This window comes from Oculina patagonica, chromosome 8 (genome assembly GCF_052425735.1).
Source record: "Oculina patagonica isolate OP01 chromosome 8, crgOcupat, whole genome shotgun sequence".
Taxonomy (NCBI): Eukaryota; Metazoa; Cnidaria; class Anthozoa; order Scleractinia; family Oculinidae; genus Oculina; species Oculina patagonica.
Window position 1 is genome coordinate 13207272 of NC_135765.1, and position 27852 is coordinate 13235123.

The 27852-nt window shown below is 39.3% G+C and overlaps 1 protein-coding gene across 1 annotated transcript; it reads left to right on the top strand.

Moving 5' to 3' along the window:
- Positions 1-2647: 2647 nt before the first annotated feature.
- Positions 2648-27522, top strand: LOC144663118 (multidrug resistance-associated protein 1-like). Its single transcript, XM_078524055.1, has 31 exons — positions 2648-2922; positions 3249-3327; positions 4095-4156; positions 4298-4429; positions 4874-5098; positions 5491-5674; positions 7284-7538; positions 8239-8304; positions 10195-10332; positions 10992-11132; positions 12550-12637; positions 12837-12909; positions 14783-14909; positions 15447-15623; positions 16248-16415; positions 16770-16853; positions 17133-17223; positions 18136-18222; positions 18613-18705; positions 19134-19238; positions 19486-19704; positions 20745-21121; positions 21583-22101; positions 23091-23290; positions 23970-24096; positions 24495-24596; positions 24875-25021; positions 25363-25521; positions 25692-25858; positions 26263-26457; positions 27414-27522. Exons 1-31 carry the CDS (start codon positions 2648-2650, stop codon positions 27520-27522), a joined length of 4971 nt encoding a protein of 1656 aa, XP_078380181.1.
- Positions 27523-27852: the final 330 nt, after the last annotated feature.

The window sequence follows — 27852 nt, forward strand, 5'->3', positions numbered from 1 at the left end:
TTTTTTTAAAAAATGCCTAAAATTTAACTGCTTCATGTTACAGAGCCAAAAAAATTAAGTGTTTTGTGATATCGAAGTAACAGACCCTCAAATACACATTAGCACAGGAGAAGGAAAAATTTTGTTGTCTTTTGAGTATCCTACTGAGGACAGCATGAGAATAATGAGTTTGTTCGTTATTCTTATGGGCTTATTCTTGTCATCATCATCATCACTTTTATTTACCCTCGGATTTCAAGAGTAGCTTTTGTTAGCTAATTATCCGAGCATTTCAACAGTGCGCACAATACAACGGACAAAGACCAGATCACAAAACTGGGAACTCCATGCCCTACTCTTTGCCATAAGTGTGTGGGTTCTTTTACGTCCCCTGCTGATCGTGACACTGAAGATGCAAGGAGACTGGGCCTACGGTTTACCGTCTTGTTCCGTCCTTATCCTCTATGCTAATGCTTATGCTTTAACTTATGCTTATGCCTGAGTTAAGTTTACTTTATTAAATTTGCCAAATACTTGCTGTAGAACTTAATGTTTGGAAAGAAATTAATTCTATCGATCTAAATTTCAAAACCATAGCTTCAAGTTTCAAGGTAAGGAGACTAACTTTGAAAACTGTTCAGCTCATCATTTTTTCAAAAACCCATATCTCAATCCGTTTCAATCTTCGTCACTTTTGGCCATCCGTACTTTCTTTTGTATTTGCTGTGTATTGAAATGTTCCTTCACTGTTATAAAGAGGTTATTTTTAAATTTCACCGAATTTGGTGGCATTTCCCATGCCAAAATTGGGCTAGAATCCGTAACACAGTCCTTTTAAGGACAGCAATAGAATATGAAGTTTGGCAGCGAGCTCAGTGATAACATAAAAAAGTGTTTATCTTCCGACGGGCACTCCACCTTTTTGACGTGTGAACTACCTTTCATAACAGTGCAAATAGTGGACACCATTTGCACTGTGCACATTGTGTGTGCATTGGTTCTCTCTTGCCAAAAGACACTGAAAAGACGAAGCAAGTTTTTAAAGCGGGTCAAATCACTGTTACTTAAGTTTGAACATAAACTGAGAGGTCGAAATTAATCATTTTGTTTACATAGATGTTTAGACCGAACATAAATTATTTTGGACCAACTCGTGGTTCCATGCAAATTTGGCTAAGTGGCAAAATCTTCAAGGGACCTGTTCAACCAAGTCTTTTTGTTCTTTCTAATCAATTTACTCCAGTCACTCAAGTGTGGAGAAAATAAAAGAGAATACATTTGTTAGTAGAAAAATCAACAACAAACTTTTCTTTGTTGTTCTCTTGCATTTGTGCAGTGAGTCACCTATTTTGACTTCGACAACTATATTTGTTAAGGATTTATAATAGATTTGTTCAAGTATATTGTACCATGCGGATATTAAATTTGCACCTTGTGTACAAAAGTGGCGATCAAAGTTGTGTCATGGATAGAATCACGCCTCGATGAAAGGAATAGTTTACAAGCACTGTTTCTTAAGGTAACTTGTTCATGAGGAATTTTTGTATTTCTAAGGGAATCGTTTTACGAAAGATAAACCGAGATGTTTTGATAAATGTTTTGCCTCTTAAGTGCGGATTCCATGTCAGTAATAACTAAAGTATTTGTAGCAGTTAGAAAAATTACAGCAGCAACCAAACCTCTATGTTTCTGGTCAGAAAACACAAAACTATCTGTCATTTTTTTCATAACACATTTAAGGGTGATTGATAACGTTAAGGAACAGACATTCAGTAGCACCAAATTGACTGGCAGAGTTGTGTCCATTAACAATGCCAAAGGCTGGCATGGACAATTCTGGATAACGCTCCTTCGTCACGTACTATGATCTTTTTCCAATCTAAAAAATTTCAGTTTTATAATAACAAAATTTATTGCATTTCTGAAACAAATAATAATAATTGGGACTATTTCGAGAATGATCTTAAAGTTGAAGAGTAAACTTTTATGCGTCTATTTTGAAGGTAGTAAGAGTAATGTTAACAGAAGCCATAAGTACACATGTCTTATATGCAAATCCTGTAACGACAAACTCTAAAAGAATAGTTAATCTTGTTCCATCTTTTTTCTTATAATCCCTTAATGGCCTTTATTGTATGATGGTCTATTGTTTTGATTACTTTGAACTAGCTAATGATAATTCAGTTTTAACTTTGCACTCTGGCCAGTTATACCATTACGAATTATGTTCTGCTTTTGTAAAGGTCTATATGGAAGTTAAATGCTAAATCTTTGCGTAATTTAACTCACATAGTTCCGCATTAAAAGAACAGAACAGAACGCTATAACAACATTATAGAATACTGTCCTATTGTATATTTATATGGATACGGTGTAGGACTGTTTGATTTTATTCTCTTGAAATCAAGTAAATGGCCTTTACACACTCCTTTTAAAATTAAGAAAACTAAAGTCATCTATTGATCAGCCGTTTGTTAAGTAGCTATTTATTTGTTTACAAACTATTCACATTAATTCTCCCACTCGCACTATCACTCCCTCAGTTATTGATCGTTTTTTTTTTTTATAAAAATTAAATCTATTTTGTTCATCTTTTTACTATATTTTTTTAAACAGATGTCAAAATCTAGTATTCCATTCTAGGACGTTGCATTTAAAGATATAAGCAATGACAGAATCTCAAAATCTCGCACTGTCTGTAGCAGATGAAGAAAAGAAGGAAGATGGGTCAGGAATGGTGAATGACGCACTAGCTGCCATAGACAGTCAAAACTTAGAAAACACTCCCAGAATTGAGGAGTCTCCAGACTTGAACAACGCTACAACTAATGGAGATTTGGTGGACAGTGAACAAGTCAATACAGATGAATGGTGGAATTATGTTCATTCGCTGGTGAAAAGTGACGAGGCTAAGGAGCCCGACCATAATAGTAACACACCAAGGTGAGAGCGTACATTTTGTATCTGTGTTCTCTTGCCTAAACGAGGTCTTGGTTCTTCTTTGGTACAAACCATGTACTCATCTTCAGCAAAAAAAAAAAAAAAAACAATGTAGACGGTTCAAAGTCCTGGACTCAACTTCGTTAGAAGGGTTTTTAGGTGGGGTCTTTTTATATTCTTTATGTACTCATTAATTCATTTTACGTATTTGTTCATTTATCTCTCATTGACGGGTTGTGTTTGTATTTACGTTTTAATAATCAATTACTTATCTGAACGCTATGTATACCGCCTTATTATTGATTGATTAATTGCTTTTTCTTTTTCAGTGTTGATAGAATCTCCAAAGAGTTAAAAACTGGGTGTAATACTAAAGGAGAGAAAAACGGTGACAAGAAATATAAGAGAGTAAGATTTTTCTGGGATCCCTTGGGGGGGGGGGGGGGTGCCTTGGTTACTGTCATTTATACCACTGGCTAGGGTTTGCCGTCAAATGATTAAGATGGTTTTCGCCGAACATTCAAGCAAAACAGGCAAAAAATAAAGTTACCACAGAGATCTCGTAGCATGGTAACAGTTTGATGCAGCTAACAAAAGCCTGCCAAAACTTTTGCTCTTAAGCTGACCCCACAAGAAGATAAAAATGGATTTGGAAAATTAGTGTTACCGTACTATGAGTAGGTTTTCCATGGACACGGTACTTAAAATTTTTGCAAGCTCATTGCTCCGAACTTTCAGCATTGTAGGATCCATCTTTTCTTCAAAATTTGGAAAAAATCTTAGGGGGGGGGGGGGGGGCCCCCCCCCCCCCCCCCCCCCCCCCCCCAAAAAACATCAGGGAATTTTAACACTGAAAACTCAAATCTTCATGCTATTCCCGGACCAGCCTAATGGAGCTTAGTAAAACTGGGCTTTGCTAATAATTTAAACATTCATCGTAATTTTTATTCCATCAAACGAAATTTAAAAAAAACAGTAATTCAGCGCCGGTTTTTTTGATAAATTTTAAATAACTATTTGATAATAACTTGGGAAATCTTGCTTTCAGCTATTTTTTTTCCATCCTACACTTTGTTTTTTTTTTTTGTTTGGCGCCGTTGAAGGCAAGAAATCCTGGCACGTTTTGAATATTTTATACATGTAACTAAATCTATTTTTTTTTTAATTTTTTTTAGGTACCATGTCCTGAAGATCAGGCCAATTTTCTCTCCAGACTCACGTTTTGGTGGTTTACTGGGTAATTGCATAACGTTTGAAAAATTACCGACCAGTGTTACATTTAAAAAAAATTGTCACTTTAGATAATTTTATGTCGTATTTTCCAGTACAGTACTAAATTTAGCTAGAAAAAGCTATTCAAATTTATATCTTTTGCTAGGTTTGTTATTACTGGTTACAAGAGACCTATTGACGACAGTGATATATGGGCCCAAAGAGAACCATACAGGGCCTCTAAAATAGTACCTCTACTTAAAGAATCATGGGAGGAGGAACAAAGGAGATGCTATAGGTAAGTGTGACAAGATTGTGAAACAGTAGACCCTTCTACGGTTTCTGACCTCATCTTGGTTGGGGGGGGGGGGGGGGGGGTGAAATCGGGATTCAATGGACAGGGAATGCGGTATAAGATAAACTAAGTCCCTTGTTTTACATTTTAACTCATACTAATATACGAAAAAGACGGACGGAGGGACGGGGGGCCTAGAAGAAAAGAAGAAAGAAAATAATCCATTATGGAAGCAAGAAAAATGACTAAGTGAACAAACAAACTAACAAACAAACGAACGAACGAACGAACGAACGAAGGAACGAAAGAAAGAACGAACGAACGAGCAAACGAACGAACGAACGAACGAACGAACATCCAACGGCCAATTGAAAGTATTTAGGCGTAAAACATTCCAAAAAGCAGCGCCCTAAAATGACAAAATATACTTTTCTTTTTTTTTTATAGCGTTGCGAACCAGAAAGATCCTTCCTCTCGGCCTCCAGAAGCCGACGAAACTATGAAGTCAGACTTGGATTTATACACTGTAAAATACAGCTCGCAAACCAAGAAAACGAAGAAACCAAGCCTCGTAAGAGCACTTTTCAAAGTGTTTTGGCGGAACTCTCTACTAGTGGCTTCACTGAAAGCAGGTTTTGATATCGTCCAGTTCATACAGCCGCAACTGCTTGAGTAAGTTTACCTGAACGTGGCTGTTTTGTTGTCAGATATTAGAGAGCTTTAATTAAAATCACTTCCATCGTAGTTTAGAACAGTTCCCCTGTATTCTGGCATGTTGCTGATATTCAATAACTACCCAAGCCGTTCATTTAATTACAAAAGCTACCAAAGCCCTTTCCCTCACCTGGGGGGAGGGGTGGGGGTGGGAGTGGGTAAGAGAAGGGTAGTGAGGACTTAGTTTTGGGGGGGGGGAGGGGGCTATACTAGCACAGGTAAAACGAGAAGAAAGGCATCTGCAATTTAACAGCCAAAGTTAGCCGACATGTCTCTTCTTAGTCATCCTGAAGGACTTTAGCTACGACACGTTATTGCATGTGTAAAAAGTTTCCTCTTTTTATTGCCAGTATGCTGATTGAGTACGTGGAGGACAAGAACAACCAAGTTGGAGTCTGGAAAGGATACATCTTTGCTGTAGCAATGTTTTTTACAGGAATTGTTCAGTCGTTTCTTCTGCAATACTACTTTCATACCTCGCGGTCACTTGAAATGAAGATAAAATCTGCCCTTGTAGGCCTTATTTACGAGAAGGTATTTAAAAAAAAAAACATGTTACTCACTGCAGTCGTACTTATGACAAAGCGTATGACTGGTTTTCCTTTTTTTATCTTCTTGTAGAATGGTTTTCTGTTTGTACGTCAGTCCATGTTTCAACGAATGTTACGGTACTTCAAAACGTCACGTGTCTGTTTTTCTGTCTGTCTGTCTGTCTGTCTGTCTGTCTGTCTGTCTGCCAGTTTGTCTGACTGACTGACTGATCATGACTGGCTGACTGCCTGACTGGCCGACTAAATGAATGCATAACTGACTGACAAGCCGACGGACTAACTTGTTGTCTTACTGATTGATTGATTGATTATTATTGATTGATTGAGTGATTGATTCAATTGATTAATTGGTTTCTTCTAATTTCTTTTAATTTAATTTAATAGTTAGCTTTGTCCAAGACGTTATCGAATAACATAACTAACAGCTAATGTTTCCTGGATCAACTTAATGAATATCAAAAATAAAAACAAAAAAGTAGCCTAACGGTTGAAGACCGCCAAAACGTATGCTAAATAACATGTTAATGAGATTTGACTGTATTTGCTATTTGTTATTCTTGTGTTCAGGCAAATTGCCCTCCAAGCCTTGCTAGCTTGTGCAAAGAACAAAAAGAATTTGACTCTGCAGCGAGGCTTGGAGGGCAATATTTGGCATGTTCACAAATGAATAACAAATAGGCTGCAAACGGTCTGATGACATGACTATCCTTCAGACAAAATCTCTAACCACTCTGACTTTACGCCTAGACTTTTCTTTTCATTTCATTTTTAGTGCAGAATGCACTATTGTGATGGTTTGTTGGGGCTGTCGTCCGCTAACCCGCTAGTGCGCAACGTGTAAACTTTAATAGTCAATTAATTAATTAATATCAATTAATTAATTATTCCTGTGGAGGGGGTTGGGGTGGGAGCACCTGACCATACCCCCCCAAGTAAAACGTGGAGCACATCTACCACTTTATATGAGGATCCCAAGGAAATTTGTTTCAGAACTGCCCCGCGGTACACCAACGTAATTACACCAAACGCATGCGCAGATAGTCACGTGCACACAGAACACGCTGACTGCGTGTTTGCGGTAGGCGCAGACTTCGGCGCCAAAAAAACCGCAAAGATTTTGAGACTTTCACAGCGCCGTAATAGGTATGCAAAAACTGCACCGGGATCGGCGTGAACCCTGATAACCAGGAAACAAATTCCTAGCTGTACTGCGTTTTAAAAACCTGTCGAAAAATATGTTTTTGATAGATTTGTAGTGAGAATCGCTTCGTGCAGCTAACCGTAACTTATTTAAATTAAACAAATGTCATCGATGCCGCCGTAAAACAAACAAAAAACAAAAGTTTCATGTTATCGCATTTTCAAGGAAGACAAAAGTATTTGTTACAAAGAACAAAAGTGTCGTGTTACGGTTGCAAAGATAGCGTAAGGAACACCTGGGAGAGCCTGTGAACAGTTTTTCTGAAAGTAAAATAAAGCAAATAAACACGAACATATATAAAACATCATACTTTCAATTGTTCCATATTGCATTCTGCACTTACCAAATCATCGAGATTTTTTGTTTTACTTTTCTATTCTTCTTTATACAGGCCCTTGTTCTAAACAGTGCTTCTCGAAGGCAATCCACAGCAGGTGAAATGGTGAACTTGATGTCTATAGACGCTGCACGAGTATCCGACCTTGTCACTTACGTGGACTTGCTGTGGTCGGGACCTTTCCAGATCTTGATCGCCATTTATTTTTTGTCGGTTACCATGGGGATCTCTATTCTTGCCGGCATTGGAATTTTGCTTCTGTTGATTCCTGTTAATCTATTAGTGACAAAACTAGCGAGAAGGCAACAGGTGAAGTAAAAACGACATGCTCTAAACGTGCACAACATTTAATAATCTAGTATATAAAGGACGATAAACCGTAGGTCCCGTCTCCTGCATCTTTAGTGTTATGTTAAAGAACCCAAGCACTTATCCCAAAGGCTAGGGCATGAATGTCCCGGTGTTGTTGTCTGGTGTTTGCCCGTAGTACTGTCAAGGTTTGGGAATGCTCGGAGACTTTAGCTGTTTAAGCTACTCTACAAATCCAAAGATTAAATTAAGTATTCAGCTCAGCTCAGTTCATACCTAAGGTGCTACCAAAATAATCTTGAAGAAAGTAAACATAGTCTTGAGTTTCAAACAACATGTTTTGGATGAAATACCATCTAAAAATAGTTTTAACGGCCATTTCATCCGCTTTTATGTATGATATGAATAAACTACTATGATCTAAATAATCTACTATCCTGATGACTAATTTAAAATCATGATGATAAAATGCGAAGTAATTACAATTTAGAGGAAAACAAAATACTCTTAGAAGTTAAAAACAAACATGAAAAAAGCAGTGATAGATTTATATGATAAATATGCTTGCTTTTCCCATCTTATACCAAAAACATTGAAGACATTCGCCATTTCATGTGGTAGTTCAATTGTATAGAAGCGTGTTTTGAAAATGCAATCAAAAAATATTTAATGTTAATAGATAAGATCTTTTCTTTGTTAGATCAAACAGATGTTGAAAAAAGATTCTCGCATTGTTCTCATGGACGAGGTTCTTAGTGGAATAAAGGTAAGTCCTTCTTTAGCATTCGTGAATGGGTACTAACAACACTTTTTGATATAATCTGGAAACATTAGAAAAGTTCACGAATTTACAGTGAGAGGCTCAAGGTGCTGACACACACAGCAACATTTCGGAGGAGAATATCGCAGGGACATGTGGCCGCGACATTTATATTAGCAGCTAGGGACAAAATCACATGAAAACATTTAGTGGGGGCGTCATCACACACGCAATGTCTGTGTGTGTGTACATGCCACATGTCCCTGCAATATGTATCCCTCGTGTGTCAGCACTTCTGGACACAAGAACAAGCAGATTAAATCTGAAAATTTCCCCATCCTTACACGCTATGGAGTTGCTGTATCACGAGTAAAAGATTTTAAAACAAGGCATTTCTCACGGAACTTTTTAAAATTAACATGGCACCCTTAGGCAGTGAACAGGCACGTTCATTATATAAAGGGCGCTTTCCGTTAGTCAGAACTGGCCGTCCAGTCCGGTGGTTTCGAATAAAGGTGGATTTCCACTGTTGCGTTTTTGTTTACGCACGTTAACGCGCGTAAAAAATATAAACGTACGTAAAATGAAATTTTACGCGCGCGATACGTGCGTCGAATTTACGTTGTCCAATTTCCAATGCCACGTTTTTTTCCAGGTATTTACGCACGTGACGGGCACGTTTACGCACGTAGCGATTTTGGGGTTTTGAAAAAAGTTGAACCGAGTTCAACTTTTTTCGCGGCTGTCTGCGGTTACGCAACGATTTACCCAATCATACTTTTGGATTTCGTCACGACACCACTTACCATGTGGAAAACCATTTGTTTAATCGCCCCTACTTGGGAAAACATTCAGATGTAGAAACACTCTCACGAGAAGTCTAACATTCAAGAAATATCTATAGAACTGCACAGAACCATACACGAACGCAGTGTGGCGCCTGGCGTCAGGTCACGTAGGCTGAACGGGAATCCGGGAAGGTCGCCTCAAATCTTCACTTGATGGTGTCTTACGGAAGTATTTATAAAATGCCTCTTGTCTTATTCACGCATTTCTTTTTCTAGCGTTTGGTACAAAGTGTTTTCATGGCAGCCATGGTGGAAAATCAACAACAAGATTTATAAAGGTATGACTCCCAAAGGAAAAACACTTATTTCACTTCTCCAATATGGCCGACAACACGCACTCTATCACCACTTGATAATTCAGTATGGCGGGCATACGCGCGCGCGAAGGGCGCATTACACGCGACAGTGGAAATGCCACGTATTTTTTACGCACGTTTTACGTACGTAAATATTTACGCGTCAGTGGAAATCCACCTTAAGAAGGGGCCTTTCCGTGAGATTTTACCTCAAATCCACCACAACATTGTACAATATTTATGCATTGACTGATTTGACGGGACAAATCTGGCTAACAACGGAATTCTGTTCTCAAATAATACCGGTCTGGCCAGCCAGTTCTGACTAAGGGAAGTGGTCATAACAAGTGTACTCGACGAGGACCCACCTTGTGTTGGGGTAAGGGGGCTTTGGAAGATACCACCTGTCTGTTTAGAAAAATGGACAAAATTTATTGGCCTGAAAATTTGAGTTGAGGCTTTCGTATTAGGTGTGCATAAAGCTTGTTTTGCTGGAAAAGTGGCACAAGGAGGTTTGAATCTTCTAGTTTCTACTCCTGATAGAGTGGGGGCTATACAAACAAGACACCATCTTTTAAGATGGGGAACGGGGTACATGAAGTGACCACCTGTCTTTTTGCAGAGTGGTGGGTCCTGTCTGAGCACAATAGTTTTGACCATTTTCCTAATGGAAAGCGCCCTAAGACGAAGACTAAAGGACCATTATCAGAGGTGAATATTTCTGATTCTTGCGATGTTTTTTTTTTCTTCAGGCGCTGAAGTTGTACGCTTGGGAAGAATCATTCTTGGGTAAAATCATGCAAACAAGAAATGCTGAACTAAAATATCTCAGAAATGCGTTTTGTCTCACCGCCATCACTGAATTCACATTTACTTGTGCTCCATTCTTGGTAAGTATCGAGCTACTGTTGTTTACTGCAGGATAAATATCTATTTCTCTATTAATTTACCTTTTTCATGAATATTTTACCTTTTGGTGCAGTAAACAACTGATAAGTTTTCCTCCAAATTTATGCCATTTCGAATTCTCAATTCCTCCTTTTTTAATTTGAAAGATTCTTAACTGAAAATTCATACATAGTATTCTCGAAAATAGGGACACAACAATTCGCCCACAGAATATGCACCATGCACAATTCTTGCCTGTATGGTTGGCTTTCTATATCACTGCTATACCGGTAAGTTCACTGTAACCTGAGTTGCAAGGCCAAGCAGGCTGGTTATATCAGGCCACAGCATTTAAAGAGTCTATGATCGGCGCACACGAGGGAACTAGTACCTGCGACTAGTCCCTGCGCCTAGTCCGGGGAACAATTCCCTTTGGGTGAATTACCAATTTTTGTCAAAGAACTTATTGCAGGGATCAGTCACAGGGACTTGACCCCTCGTGTGTGCCGACCTTCACGTCGAAGTTTAACTCAAGATGCAGCCACGCTGGGGTGTTTTTGCAAAAAAAAAAAATAAAGGAGTCATAGGCGCATGCTGTTTCTCAACAAGATATATGTGAATTACTTTAATTATTATAAATGCTTTTCTCTACGCTTTGCAGGTGTCCTTCGCAATGTTTGGAGTGTACATTTTAACTGGAAACGAATTGACAGCTTCCAAGGCCCTAGTAGCCTTATCGTTAATTAACATCATAAGATTTCCTTTTACCGCTTTACCCAATGCAATCGTCAGTTTTGTGCAGGTAACTTATAATTAAATATTTTCTTATGATATTAAGCGTTGCTGACACATTTGAAAGTCGTGTTGTTTCCTCAGTGTAACCAAAACCAGAAATCAGTATAATTCAGTGGGTATTTTTTGCGTCGTCTCAACATAGACCTTGACAGTAATTACCAGCTATCATATGGCTTGGTCAAATAAAAAGAATCCTAAACAAAGTAAAGTCAAGAGTATCTTTGTTTTAGAGACATTCTCTTGCCACCTAGTAAGGTGGATTTTTGTGAAATGTGCAGGGTAATGCAAGCGGCTTATTCCATTGGTCAGTATTTTTAAGGAGGCTCACAACGGTTCCCTGCACTTTGATTGGCCAGTAATACAAATTTTAACCAGTTGCTGCTATAATAATGATATCAACCAAATGTCCAATTATTGCTAAACAAGTTTTCACCCGTTTTATGACGTCAGTGGTTTCCGTGGCAGCGGTATAACCTGTTAAAAACTCCGATCCCTTTGTTTTTCTTTAAGCGCTTATAACTCAAAAACGAGTCCGATGACCCTATTATTTTATATTGAATAAGAGACAACTTTTTGCAAGTTTAAGAAATTCTCTAGAGCGGTTTCAGAGCCACCTTAAATTTTCCTAAATTTAAGGTGGCTCTGAAACCGCCCCGGAGAATTTTTTTTTTTAATTTTGCAGAAAAATTGAAAATTGACTCGCCGATCATTAATTATTTGATAATGAAAAATGGGGTCACCGGACTTGTTTTGAGATATAAGCACTAAAAACGAAAATAAAAGGTGTTTTAATAGGTTTTTCTGTTGCTATGGTGAGAAGTGGCGTTGTCTTGTACAGCAATGATTGCACATGTGTTTGATATCATTATTGTAGCAGCAACAGATAAAGATTTGTAGTACTGACCCATCAACGTGTAAGAGCTGGAAAGTGCTGGAGACCGTTGTGAGCCTCCTTAAAAATAATCTTAATGGATTCGCTTGGAGACTACATAAATACATATCTACGTAAACTTTATTTGAATTCGGATTGTAAATAGCACTATGGTGCTAGTATCTCCGAATAGCAAAGTTGACGCATTCAATAGAGCTATTCGGAGATACTAGCACCATAGCGCTATTTACAATCCGAATTCAAATAAAGTTTACGTAGATATGTATGTATGTAGCTCGCCTCCCACTTATGTGGCCCGGGTTGGAATCCTGGGCACCATATGAGGATTGGGTTTGTTGATGGTTCTGGTCCATAGCTTGCTCCGAGAGTTTTTCTCAGGGTTCTTCTGTTTTCCTCCCTCCACTCTTTCTAACAAGCATCTGAGAGCTCTTTCGTGACACGTGGATAAATAAAATTACCTTTATTTTCTATGTTTTTTTACAATTATCTATACCTCCAGTGACCACAACCATGTTTTTTTCTCCGATTCTAGTCGCTGGTATCAATAAAACGTATGACAGAGTTTCTGAATCTTGGAGAAATAAATCCTGAAAGCATACAGAGGACTATACCGAAAGGGAGTAAGTAACATTACTGTCTTTATAATAATTAATCTTTATCTCTTCTTTGACGCATTAAATCTGCCTTAAAAAACTAAATTTTTTTGTTAAATTACAAGAAAAAAAAATATCTTAGTGGTGAAAATCACCTAACGTTACTTGTAACTATTGAATTTTCGACCAGTATCTAATGGTAAAAATGTTCCTTGTTCATTACTAGTCAGCGGTTTAAACGTTTATGTCAAGGATGGATTTTTCAGTTGGGGTAAAGACGAACCTCCTGTCTTAGAGAGGTAAGTAATATTGCACCATAATTATAATTATTATTCATTCAAAATATTTCTGTGTTTCTGATTGGCTTTTGATCCCCGGCTTATTCCAGCTATTCGGCTAACGCCGACCAAATTTGGAAGAAATTCCAATTATTGGATCGCAACCGTCCAATATAAAAAATTATTGGATCGCAAACTCGTTTCCAAGATGATTATCCGATCGCAACCTCGTTCCCAAGAACCGCTGACGTCACGCAACTGAACGGCTTTGCTGCCGAGCAGGTTGAAAGCGCGAAATGGCCGCTAGATTTGAGCATTACGAAGAGGTAAAATTTAAAGTTATTAGAAGCCAAGGAAAGTCAAAACACGGAAAAAGCGACGAAGGGGCGTCGATCGATTTTGAAAGAGTATCTTCAAGAGGAAATGATCGGATCCAGCCACAGCGGAGGACTTGGAGCGGTTTTATGAAAATTATACGTCGAAGTAAGCAAGAACGATGGAAACCTGTACTGAATACATTGCTTTGTGTCATCAGATTTAGCTTCTATAGACACTTCAAGCAAGTGCTAAATATCGACATTATAAAGGACAAGAAATTTAATGAAGGTAACCGAGTTTTTGAAGTTTAAATCAAATTTAAAAGCGAACGTTGTTGTGTATTTGTGTACTTTGCCTACTGTCAAAACCCTATTAAATTCATTTTGTGCGTTTCTCGGAGGGTGTTATCCGCCTCAGCCTTCCGCTTCGGCAGATAACACCCTCCTCGATCTGCATAATTCTTCATATTATACGCAGCCTCATCCAATAATTGCTAATTATTAGTACATAACTATGTTTCTAATAACAATACGGTTTGAGGCAATATCCCTCTTGCTCGTAAAAGCGCTCTATATCGATTATAGACGTTAAACATTGTACACCAAATTGAAGAAACATTGATCCAGCGAAAAGCTGAAGCCATGAACGATAAGACTGAATCGAACTTGGTAGACATCATTGGTAAGCTTAGTAAAAATCCATTTTATTTATATTCAATATATTTTCTTTCTTTGAGAACTTTAAGAGCATGATTCGTGCAACTTGTTTTATTATAATGTTCATTCTGTCACAGACGACAATTACTTTTTTCCGATTTCCCAGTAAATAAACATTTGGGTCGCAACGTTTATGGTTTATGTTTTTCATGGGTCAACGTTTCTTCAATTTGGTTTATTTAGGTTTTGCCAAGCCTTAAAACCCTTTATTTAAGGCTTAATTTACGTGATGTCTGACCGTGCAGAAACAACAGCAAAAGTGCGGACGTATGACTTTACCAATTTTATTTAGAAATAGGCTTTGTGCACTGCGCGTGCTTAAGCTCCGTTAAATACCCAGAGCCAAGAATCATACTGTCATTAAACACTAGTTATTTGGAAACACCTGAGATTACCTTTTCTGTGTCAACAAATTTCCTTCCTGTTTTTGTTTGTTTGATTGTTGTTGTTCTCGCTGATTTTTTTCCACTTTTTTGAGATTAAGTACTAAGGGATGCTATTAAAGTATTGCTATTTAACTATTCAGTCGCTATGAAAATTGATAACTTTTCGGATGCTTAGCTTCATACTCCCTAAAGTAAAAACGAAACGATTCAAACGGGCAAATGTAAATTGATGTCTTTTTAAATTTATTCCTTAAAATCTTTCTTGTAATAAATATGATAGGCTTTTTTTTTCTAGTTTAGCTGAGTTTGTTACTGATTGTAAAGCCACACGTATGTTGTGACTGATTTATTTATAAAGACTTCCACTACTAAAAAAATCGAGCACCTAGTACCAACACCTAGTAACACCCAATTGCTTACTTAAATCATAATTTCTATGAGAGAAATATGATGGTTTATCTTTAATCGTTTCAGCATCAATATGAACATTCCCAGTGGTTCTCTTGTAGCAGTTGTTGGTCCTGTTGGAAGTGGAAAATCATCTTTGCTGTCTGCATTGCTGGGAGAAACAGAAAAACTTGAGGGATCTGTTGCCGTTGAGGTAGAGCAATAGAGTCATATTTGCTCTTTCCGAAAAATATCTTCATATCTGGAAAGGAAGACTAAATTTCGCGTAAATGGATAAAGTCCCTAAAAAAAATCCTTTATACTGAGAAGGAGATAAAATATGTACCGTGTGTCTACCAAAAAGATACATTTGTCTTCAAGAACAGTTAACGTCTTTCCCACTTGTTCCCCGTAAACTAGACTAAGGACTTCAATACAAACGACCGTTTCCAGCATCAATCATCTGCGCCCCATAAGTTTATTTTTACCTCCGTCAAAGAAAACGTTTAGTGTCCAATCATTCAAGGCTGTAACCAGATCTTTGCCATTGACGAGGCAAGATCTTGCTCGGGGGATACATGCCGTCTAGAAGCTCTGAAACTCTTTCAGAGACATCAATCTTGTTCACCCGGGAATTGTTTTCCCAACAAAACATATTTTGTTTAATTTTGGGTAAAAATCTGCACGAGGCAAGTGCCTCGTCTTTCCTCTTGCTAGTTACGGCCCTGTCATTAGGAAGTATATTTTTTAGGGTTCCGTGGCGTATGTACCTCAACAAGCGTGGATGCAGAATGCTACGTTACGAGACAACATAACGTTTGGGAAGCCTTTCAATTCACGAGTGTATCAGAAAGTGATTGATGCTTGTGCTCTGAAAACAGATTTGGAAATCCTACCTGGAGGCGACATGACGGAGATTGGAGAAAGGGTGAGCAGCAGTTAAACAGCTTTTGTCATTTGGTTGTGGTGAAATTGTTGTCATTTGCGATATTGCCAAGAGGGGATGGCCGCAATTAAAAGGGCACCCGCAGGATAATTGGGCGAATAAATAGTTAGTATGGCAAGAAATCAAAACATACGCAGTTATTTACCCCTATTAAAGCGGCTTTTGGTTTAGTGTTAGGACATTTATCGGCTTACGCGACTTTACGTTTTCATTGCAACTCAGGCCCGCCGGCCGGCCGGGGGGGCCCGGCGGGGCGGCCCGGACCGCCCCGCACGGACGAGTGCGTCGCGCGACGCGGGGCGGAGAGGGCGACCACGAGAGCGGTGGACAGGGCCAGTGAGAGAGGGCGCGCACGGGCCGCGCGGCGGCGAGCCGTGACGGACCCGGCCCCGAACGGACAGGCCGACCCGTGGGTCCGAACGGGGTCCCGTATTTGTAACTTTTCGGTTGAGGTTTTTAAAAGCATAATTATACTTTGGCATTAAGTTTTATTTTTTTTTCTAATTTTCTGAAATTCAAAACTATCAACTTAAGATTATCGTGTTAAAAAAGACGACGTCATTTTTACAATAACGGACAGTTTTTTCTTCTCTGTGTCATTTGTAGGGTATTAACCTGAGCGGAGGTCAGAAACAGCGTATCAGCTTGGCACGTGCTGTGTATTTCAGTGCTGATGTTTACTTCTTGGATGATGCTCTCAGCGCTGTGGACGCACATGTGGGAAAACACATTTTTGAAAAAGTCATCGGCCCAAAGGGAATACTCCGCAAAAAGGTTTTTGTCCTTTGATCTCTAAAGAACCTAAACTTAGCTTAGTTTTGAGTTAAGACAACGAATAAAAAGGCCAATTTTCAGTAAAATTTAACTGTTAAACGGCAGTGATCATTTTAACCATTTATCAGATATCAGTAAAAGGACGTCGAGATCAAGACAATGCTAAGAGTTTGAGCCATTTGTCAATTGAAGAATATAATAAAACTTTTTATTTAAACCTTTCCAGGCCCTTATACGTTTGTGAAAGCAACGAATTTGTAGCAAAAAGGAAGTCGCCATGATCCCCATAAAAATACTCAAAAGCCCTACAGTTCAAGACACATACATTTTATTTTTTTTTTCTGTTTTCTGTAGACGCGTGTAGTCGTTACTCATAACGTCAGCTTTCTTCCACAAGTTGACAAAATCATTGTTCTCAAAGACGGATCAATTTCTGAGGTAAGAGTATTCACCTAAAGTTTAGATCTGATCGACGTTTTTGAATGAGTGAGATGCAGAAAACTTATATTCCAGTTAAATTATTGCTTTTACGAATAAGTGCATTCACGTGATAAAAATATGATCGTCGATGAGAATCAGTCACAAAATATTTGGAACCCGGAGTATTGGAATCTGTCAAGAAAATAAGGAATATAACACGAATTTTAACAGTGCTGTTTGAGTTTTTAATAGTAAAACGCTTATGATATATCTCTTTTTTTGTCTCCTTTATTTTAGGAAGGCACATATGCTGAGCTCATGGCCAACGAAGGAGAATTTGCAGAATTTGTTATTACTTACACTGCCATGCAGCAACAGGAAGAACAAGGTTTCTATTGGGATAATTTATGGGTGGTTTTTCTTCCTGATGAGTAAGTTTTGTTAAAGCCTGTTTTCATATGAGTGCTGCGTGCAAGGCCCCGTCTTCAAATGTATCTGTGGGGGACGCGGTGGCTGAATGGTTAGCGTGCTCGACTCCGAGTCGAACGGCTTGGGTTCGAGCCCTGGTCGGGGCGCTGCGTTGTGTTCTTGGGCAAGACACTTTACTCTCACAGTGCCTCTTTCCACCCAGGTGTTTACATGGGTAGGCGCATTTACTGCTTGGGGGGGGGGGGGGGGGATAACCCTGCGATGGACTCGAATCTAGGCCTTTCTCGATAGCAGTAAACTGGGCACAGAAACGAAAAGCCAAAAAATGCGAGCCGACAAGCACGCAAGGAGACCTCAAAGCTAAAGGTGATGAAACACACACACAGCCACCGACCGACACGCAACAGGAAAGAAGACAAAGATGGCAGGAGAGGGGAGGAAAGGAGGAGAGCAGCGAAGAAAAACGAAAAAAAGCCGCCCAAAAAAGCAAAAAAAGCAGCAAACGAGAAAGGCCTACTCGAATCCCATCCAGGGGTGAGTAGCAATACTCCTAGTCGCTTAATGCTACAGAAACCGGGATAAGCTCCGGCTATATGGGTCACTTGGCTCGGACTCAACACTTCACCTTACCGTCAAATGTATCCACTGCGAACAACATTTTTACCTGCACGCATGTTTTGATGAAAGTGATTAGCGTGTGCGACAGGCGGAAACTCATAAACAGAGCCAAAGAGCAGAAGACGTCATAATAGCGTGTGTTTTTCCTTGAAACTACTTTATCGCACTATCCTCCGTGCGGTCTTTTTTTGTTGATATTTTGTGTCGTAGTTTATTTACTCGTTAACTTACTGTTTGTTTGTCTGTTTCTCAGAGGAGCGCCGTGTCAGAGGTCATACATTTTTACAGGAAATCCAGGAAGTGGAGAAGGAGAGATTGGATGAACATGGGGAAACGAATGGTAAAATGCAGAGATTAGAAGCGAACAGATATAATGCAAATTAAGTTTCCGTAACGTTGTTACTATTAACTCCAGTAGATAGCTATTTATTTTTTTATAACGCACTTAAAAAATGCACCTGTACGGAATGGAGTGTGTATGGGCAATAATTGTACAAACTGCCTATGAACACCTGCGTTTTGCACGTGCTGCTGACCCCGTGCAGCTATTATTATCGCCCTTTTTGGTTTAATTAAACGTGTCATGTATTAACATTATCTTTGTATTTCCTTATGGACCCTAATTCAATATATTTGGTAAGAGATTTCAGTTGGGGTACTTTATCAACTGCAAGGAAATATTTTATTCGACTTGTATCAAATTTCTCATTTTCTTTTTTTCACACTTCAGAGGATGGTGATAACGGAAGAACAAATGGGATACAAACAGGCGAAATAGCAATTATGACAGGTGATAACGATGCAGCAAGCAACTCCAATCAAGGTGCGACTCGACTTATAAAAAAAATAATCGTTGCAGAATATCTTTCAATAATTGTTGCAGAGTGTCTTTCATTTTCTACTGTCTGCTTGACATGTATTCCAGCGATGCAATGCAAAAAAAGCTCTCTAGACTTAGTGTTAGCTGGATTTGTAACGGGATATGTAAGGTAAAAATTCGCGGGGCTATCTACCAGGCAACAACTGGATATGAACAAAATGGTAAAGGATAACCAAAGAGTCATGTTATTAGCTGTGTTCACGTCAATTGCATCAATCCTCAGTCACTTATTGTTTTGAAAACGACAAATTATGAGCTAGTTCTAGCAAAATGTTGTTTATCATGACTGGAATGCAAACGATTGTCACTTGGCATAAACTCCGCTTTAATTAAATAGCTTACAAATTGTGTTTGGATTTTTATTTATCTAGAACCAGAGGCACGTAAAAGGAGTAGAACTCGCACCATTTTAGAAGGCATTCAGGAATCAGAAAACGAAGATAATGAAGATGATGACGATGGAGTCGATATCAAAGGTAAGGTCAAAATCGATTACTTAGTCGGCTTACCCATTTGATAGCTTTGTTCAATTATTGTCAACAAATCTTATTGGAATAATTCACATAGAACCAGAGGCACATAAAAGGAATAGAACTGGTACCCATTTGATAACCTCGTTCAGTTTTTGATAACAAACATTAGGTCTGTAGAAGTGCGTTGTATACCCTCTGAAAATGAGGTTAACAATACAAAAATACCATCAATTTTGCTTATTTTCTGCAGTTGATCCTGAAAGCCTGGACGGCAGCGAACGCGCACGAAGTCGAAAGCAACCAATCGCTCCTAAATTTTTGTCAGTTCCAAATGTCACACGAAATAATTCCGCGTTGGGAGATCAGTTTACGAACGCTGGTGATTCAAGCCACTCTAGGGTGAGATCGTGGACTCTTCCAACAAAAGCAAGCGCAGGAAATGAGGAGAAAGCTGCGAGCATAGCACCAGGTATTGGAGGTTTAAGCAATTGTAAATTCTAAAGCTCCTAATTTTTCCGGTGATTACACTTTACCTTCCTGTATGGGCTTAGAATTTGGGGCGCGTGGCGAGTCCTTTTTTGTGTTCTGATCATTTTTCTTGCAAATAATCCATGCAACATCCCAGCTCTCAGCAACCCAGTGAATAGAGCCTTTAAAGCTAGATTTATTGGGCATAAGCACAGGAATAAGAAAAAAACACAATCATAAGCAAAAAGACCGGTTTTCATTGGGTACACATTGGGTAAAAACAGGTATATATATAAGCAAAAGCGAATGCACAAGCATAAACAATCGCACAATAACGAACACAGTCATTCTTCTTACGCCTTCCTTATTAGGAACAAGCAGAAGTACAAGCACACGAAAATGAAACTGTTTCTTCTTCTTGTGCTTATCCCAATGTTTGAGGGTCTCGATGGGGTTAACCCTTTAGCCGTAAAACGGCAAAAAATTTAGCCGTTAGGCGTAAAAATTGGAAAGTTTTAACCGTTAGCCGTAAAATATGTTAACCGTAAAAAATCGGTCGGTAATTTTAAATAAAACAGACTAGGTCAACTCATCGTCCTAGAATGATCGTAAGACCAAAAATATGTTTTTCAATAATGGAAATTAATTTTTAACTTTTAAAAGCAATGAAAATTATTTTTTAACTTCTATTAACCGTTATGGAAAAATAAAATAACCGTTTGCCGTAAAACAGCCAAAATTTTAACCGTTTACCATAAAAGCCACCACCCCATTGAGACCCTCATGTTTATGTTGCGGTGATTCCTAGTGAGGACAGGATAAGAAGAATGAGTGTGTTCGTTTACCTTATGTGCCTATGCTTATACTTGTGATACCCAGTGAGAGCCAACCTTAAGATGTACCAAACAAAAAATTAATTGTCAATTAAGCTACAATGGGAGAAAAGATATAAAAGATCCCTTTGCGTTGCAGCTGTTGCTCTATCACGACTAGGCATTGCATAAATTCATTTTGGTATGTTGCTTTCCTTAATTCCTGTAGTTTCCTTCGGACGTTTGCGATCACGAACTACATTGGAATCAAACCATCAAATTGAACAGTTTGAGCGGGTGTTAAACCTTTGGATACCGAAAAACAGAGACAGGGAAGGCAGTCATTGTGAGAGAATGAGGAAGATTAGCAACATGCGAGGATTACGTCCCCGAATATCCAGAGTGACAAGAGGAAGATCGGAAACGGTACTGTCCACCACAAGTTGGCAAGATATTGACATCGACGAACAACCTAGGAGGATAAGGGCAGAGAGCATTTTGTCAACCATAACTATAACTGGAGACGAGGATCATCTGAGCTCCTCTCTGCCTTACGACACAGCGGTGGAGATGATGACTTCGAAGGAAGTGTCTAAGGAAGGGGCAGTAAGGATGCGAATGAGGGTTAACTAATTTTAACCGCTATACTTCTGACTTCACTATGGCATCAACCCGCCGAGATAAATGAGTCTTCCATTTACGTACTTTTTTCCTTCTCTGGTTATCGACATCGAGATAACCAGGATCCTTCCCACGCATCCCCCACCCCCTGAAGAAAGTAGTTTGGCCGAGTAGCACTTCGTTGATCCTATTCCAACCAAGGCCAATTCTTTCACTATCTCGCGTGAGACAAAGGAAGAACAACAATGAGAGGTGGAGCGAGAAGCGAGCCAGAAGAGGCCGCAGAAATGAAAATCAACCCATCAATAACTGAATGATGTCTATATGAGTATAGATAAACTACGCACTCCACCCAGCCTCGTAAAGTGATTATAAATTACAAACTGGCTGGTATTTCAAAGCATCACAAAAACATGATCATTTGTTAATTTACGTGTTTCCTGCAGGTGAAGCTCTCAGTATTTTGGTCTTACATCAAGTCCACGACAGGCTGCCTCTTTATTTCATTTCTCCTCTTTCTACTGTTCGCCGAATGCTGGTCAACTGCAGCTCGTATTTGGCTCGCCCATTGGACCAGCTCTTCAACATCGGCAAACTCAACAACAGAACACACACGAGATCTCGGAATATACGGCGGACTCGGCTTCTCTCAAGCCGTGTTCATCCTCATTGCATGTTTTGTTCAAGCCTTCGGCTCAGTTTTGGCATCTCGTAAACTTCATCATGAACTACTTATCAACATTCTGCATTCTCCCATGACATTTTTCGAGACAACTCCTCTGGGAAGAATCGTGAACAGGTTTTCTAAAGACATTGATATAATCGATGACTTGGTACCAAGGACCTTTGTTGGTTTCCTAAGAAGCAGCCTGGAATTGTTGGCAGCGATCTGTACCATTAGTTTTGCGATGCCGCTCTTCTTGACGGTGATTTTACCACTTGGGATTTTTTACTTTTTTGTTCAGGTAAGAGGTTTCTCGTCTCCCAGAGGACCGCCTTTAACCTGGTCATCACGCACCTCTGGGCAGGTCCGATTTTTCTACCGCGAGCAGAGTGCTCATTTTTATGTTTATTAGCCAATCATATTTGAGTCTTTAGTGTCTCGACGTAGTGTCCTGTGATGAGTCGCGACGCGACTGCCTGCAGTCTCTCAGGCGAAGGTCGACTGGTTGTGCGTGACAAGCACGCTGCTGCGCGTGATGGTTGGCACAGCTGTGATTGGCGCCGATCTCGCTGCCTGTCGCTCTCTGACGGTGATACCACTGGGACTGTGCCACCACGATGATAACCACAACATTTTTTACGACATATTTGAGTAGATGGCCACTAATCGCGGTCTTCTAAATTTGAATCTTACAATAACTTTCTAATGTCTCGCATACTCATTGGCTAATCTTTTTTCATCAGTAAGAATACAGACAGTATAGATGACGCCAACACGAATGAGGCACTTCAGAATGTATTGAAATCGGAATACCGAGACAACGTCTTGATAGAAAGTTTAATACCCTCTTATTATTAATGCTTCTTAAACTCGTTAATAATTCATCAAGTCAAAACAAAGAATATCATAACCGTGAAGGAAGTTTGATACCCAGTCTTAATTAGCATACATATTTACGATATTATATATCCGCTTACTCTGTAGTTTTTGTTTCGATTGAGAAGATGAATCAAACATTTGTACAGTGTTTCATCGGCAATCCAAACACCTCGAATTGCGACAAAAATTCTTTGCTGCACGTTGTATTTTTAACTCACTGCTCGGTGTTTGGATATCCCGATGAAACGCGGTCTCTCGTGTTTGATAATTATATTACACAACAACCTCGCACAATCCGAGAGAACATCGATTAATAGAGGGCTTGTGTGTAGCCAATCATGTCGCGAGTTTTCCAATAGCCAGCCGCTGGGTTATGTTAATTGTATTGCATCGTGTTTATTGTTACTTTAGAGGGTGTATGCAGCAACCAGTCGACAACTGAGAAGAATTGAATCAATCAGCAGATCTCCCTTGTACAACCACTTCTTTGAAACTTTGAACGGTGTGAGCACTATCAGGGCTTATTCACAACAACAGCGATTCATACAGGAGAACTTTTCTAAAACGGATGAAAATCAACTCGCATTTTATCCGACGGTTATCTCCTTCAGGTGAGCGTATAAAGTGTATTTAACAATTATTCCACGAGCGAACGTTGGATATGTGATGGTAGATAGGCAACGAGGCGCGTAGCGCCCAGTTGGCTAGAACGATCTCATATCCAACAAGCGCGAGTGGAATAATTGTTTTATTAAAAACAGCCAAAGAATTGCGATATTTGAGCTCCCCAGCTGTTTCCATGACGCGTATCCGCTACCATATTTGTGGTCAATGGTATATGAGCTCATATACCATTGGCTGTCAAACAATCAAAACGCAGGAATTGCAATATACCATTGCATTTGCTAGTTCTTAATGACAACTTATATTAAGTTGAATTCAAATGTTCATTGGAGTAACTTGACCCTCGGACGTACATGCAAATTCATACACCTACTGTGGTACAACGGGGGCTAATGGAACCCATCCTAAGATTCTCGTTCTGTTTAAGGCACAGCAAAATTAATTCCCATTTAGTAGCTGTACAAGATGACACAGTTTTCGTTAGCTGTGACGCAAACTATGATAATTACTGTATTTTCTGAATAAAAACAAAATGATTACAGATTTTGTCAGACTTTCATATCGGTGGTTATCCCATTTAACAACCTCGTTCCCAGGGCTTTTCCCTTTGTTGTTTGGCTGGGAGGGGGGGCCCATTTAACTATTTGTTTTTTAATTTATTTATAGGTGGCTCGGATTACGTCTAGATTTCATTGGAAACTGTGCAATTCTCTTTGCTGCTCTTTTCGCCGCAGTCACTCGGGATAAGCTAGAAAGTGGTCTAGCTGGTTTATCCATTGTGTACGCCTTACAGGTAAGTGAATTATCTGTATAGGTAATTGTAAACTGGCTTCCTCGCAGGGTGGGTAGGCGGGAGCCAACATCTCGATGTCGCGGACTAGAGTAGGGTGCACAGAGGATGGCACGTGTTTCTCTTTTATTATACAACTATTTGCATATAATTATTTTATCCCCGGGGCTTCATTTCCAATTCAAATTGAGGTTAAGTAGTATAAACATTAGATTGACTAAGTAAGACATATTTATAAATAAATAAATTAAATTTCAACTTATATTTTGCACAATTAACCTGAGCTTATTTGACCCAGAGGCCTTACGTGCAATGTATGCATTTCGACGATATGAATGCGATGACTTTAATTTTCTTAGACTGGGCCATCCTAACCTGAATATGTATACAATTCTTGTCAGATCACAACCAATCTTAGCTGGATGGTCCGCAAGGGAACTGAGCTCGAGTCTAGCGTAGTATCAGTGGAGCGAGTCAAGGAATATTCAGAGACGGCTAAAGAGGTACTCTTTACTCCATAAGATTGCTTAATCTTTGGATGGTAAACAATTTCTGCCTATCAAAGGACTTGATAGTTGGTTAGTGCAATATTACATTACAAAATAAAGTTTCTATTCTATTCTATATTTCTTTCCATCTTGACGTTTCATAATAACCCAAATTGAGCTTTGTTAAAAATATAAATTGTTTTGTCTTACTCCGTTTTAAAGAGCAGAAAAAACCCTTTTTAAACTTTATAAAAATAACAACGAGCTAATCTATATACGTCTTTCGTTTTAAGGAGGATTGGATTATCCCAGACAGTCGACCACCAAACGAGTGGCCTCAATATGGAAACATAATGTTTAAAGACTTCGATTTGAAATATAGAGAAGGTCTTCCTCTTGTCCTGAAACATATTACGTGCGTCATCACGCCTGGAGAAAAGGTAAATACGTTTTGAAGTAGTTTTCTAAATATAGGCAGATGCAGGTAGCGAGGTAGGCGCTGACGTGAAGGCGTACGCAAACGCGACTAGAGCTACAGACCAGCACGGACACAGACCCGGACTCTCCGTTGACGCTGCGGCTATGGATCAACACGGGCACAGACCCTGACCTGCGCATGAGAATTGTTGACGCGGCAGTAAATGGACTCATTGGCACCTGCTTATTCGTAATTCGCGTGCATGTCCGGATCACTTGGGAGCCGGAAGGGAACAGAACTCAGGACGTGGGTCTTGCATGTTTGTTCTAACATGTTTTGACAATATCTATTTTTGATTGACAGATTGGTATAGTGGGGCGTACAGGAGCAGGCAAGTCAACTTTGACTCAGGCTTTGTTTCGTATCTTGGAGAGAGCTGGAGGAAACATTTTTATAGATGACATTGACATTGCAACGATTGGATTGCACGATCTTCGCTCACGACTCACGATAATTCCACAGGTGAGAATGATACAATCACATCATCAAAGTTTTCAACAGAATCGATCAAATTCACTATGGCCACTAACGTTTCGTACCCTTGTTTACCAGGCGAACGAAAGCTCCCTTCTTTTGACTTATTACATAAACCAATTACCTCTTTATACCATTATACCACTGTTTTGCCGTAGGACCCAGTGCTGTTTTCTGGGACTCTTCGTTTGAACCTGGATCCGCTCGGTAGACACACAGACGAAGAGTTATGGCAGATACTTGAGGCGAGCCACCTTAAAAGATTTGTAGCGGAAACAGAACGCGGATTACAGTTTGTGATTGTCGAGGGTGGAGACAATCTGAGGTAATTTGACTATGTATTCATGCAGACTTCGTATTAGAGGGCATGCACGTGCTTAATAAAGAGGTTAGGTATGGGACAGAATGACTTGCTCACCGTTGAGCTCAATGTTCCATTGTAACCCCTAGCATGATGAATTCGAAACGCACTCACTACACACTTTTTTTTATCTTTCAGTTGTAGAATTGTATATATTAGGCCAGAACTGAAGGCATTGACAACATTTCGAGGATTGCTTTTTTTTTTCTATTTTTTTTTTACCTCCTTTCAATTTTCTTCCGGCTTCACCCTTTAAAACAATAAATTATAGCTCGATATCAATTACAGTTTACTAACGAAGTCCTGTTAAGTACATACAATAGGCGATTAACAAAGTTCCCTATTCTCTATATTTGCTTTCTTTTTAGCGTGGGTCAGAGGCAGTTGGTGTGTTTAGCGCGAGCACTTCTCCGCAAAGGAAAAATCTTGATTCTTGATGAAGCCACGTCTGCGGTGGACCTGGAAACTGATGAGCTCATTCAACAGACGATTCGACGTGAGTTCGCTGACTGCACAGTATTCACAATTGCTCACAGGCTCAACACCATTATGGATTACACCAGGTAAAAGTGAAAAAGAAGCTCGGTTTAGTTTTAAGCAGGACAATTGCGAAGCGCTGAAGCTAGGGGTAAAATTCGAAGTGTAGAAGCCCAGAAATGCCATGTTTAGGTAATATCAGAACGAGGAACACTTTTTTCACATTAACCTTTTTACAGGAACATAAAAAATCAATTATTTCAACATTGTGTCCGGGGCAAGTACCTCGGTTTGCCTGTTACTAGCCCAGAACCATTGCGTAACGACGAATGTCTGCGTACACTCTTTTTTTTTATATAAGAATACAGTTTTTCCGACCCAGGCTGAATATTCTTATTTTTCTGCCGATTTTAGGCTGGAAATATTCTTTTAAAAGAACATTCTTAGAAAATACGGTTTGACATTTCCGTTTTAGCAAGTATTGGGTAATCAATTACAAGTGTTTGGTGTCCAGATCTGTATCGTGTTACATTGTGCACATGTACCATTGCTTTTCGTTGCAGCCTGGCCGTTTTGGCTTTAAACAAAGCATTCTTCACAGAGATAAAGTGACGGAAATGAAAAAACCTGATTTTGTTTCAACTAAAAAATATATTCTTTTCAAAATCTCAGCCTCGGGTTTATTCTTAGAATATTCTTAAAAACTCGCAAATTTCAGCCTCGATATTCTTATAAACTAGATTCTTATAAAAATAAAAAGGGTATATACGTAGAAGGATAGTTATGTACAACATTCCCATTGCGGAATATTTCTTTAGATATATTTGAATGTAATCTATCAGATGTATCGGATTTTTTTTCACTCTACGCATTTTTTTCGATGCAGTTATAAGATACACGTGTCATTGGGCCTTCTGCTACTAAGGTCCTCTAAGCAAAGATCATGCTAGTGCTAAGACCTTGCTGGACTGGAATCCAACTGAGATACAATATAGGTGACAATTTCTATTTTGTTTGTTAATGGCTTCATTGAAATTTTCAGGATAATGGTTCTTGACAAAGGATTTGTTGTCGAGTTTGACACGCCCATTAACCTGTTGGCTCAGAAAGGAATTTTCTACAGCATGGCACAGGAAGCTGGGATTGCGTAAAACAACGGAAAGCCAGAATTCAACGGCAGAAGAGGCATCTTGCTTTAGATTCTACGATTTAGAAACCGTCGTACGCATTAAATCTTGAACGGCCTGATATAACAATGCAAAGTGCTCAATAGATGTAGAAAAAAGCTAGCGAGGTTGTTGATGGTTGAAAGCAATTGTATTTGCATGACTGAATTCTTTTCCATTTTTGGCTCCATCACGTATGCTTGCTCGCTCATATATATGCAGTGTAATTCTGGGCGACTAGCCTTTGCGGTATCCCAGTTTACATACTACTTATTAACCGAGAGTGAGGGCATTATGGGGGTTCGGGTTTTTGGG

Coding starts and splice junctions, on each gene's coding strand:
- LOC144663118 (XM_078524055.1), top strand. CDS start 2,648: ATGACAGAATCTCAAAATCTCGCACTGTCTGTAGCAGATGAAGAAAAG. Junction 3,328..4,094: donor GTGACAAGAAATATAAGAGA/GTAAGATTTTTC, acceptor AATTTTTTTTAG/GTACCATGTCCTGAAGATCA. Junction 18,223..18,612: donor TGAACATGGGGAAACGAATG/GTAAAATGCAGA, acceptor TTCACACTTCAG/AGGATGGTGATAACGGAAGA.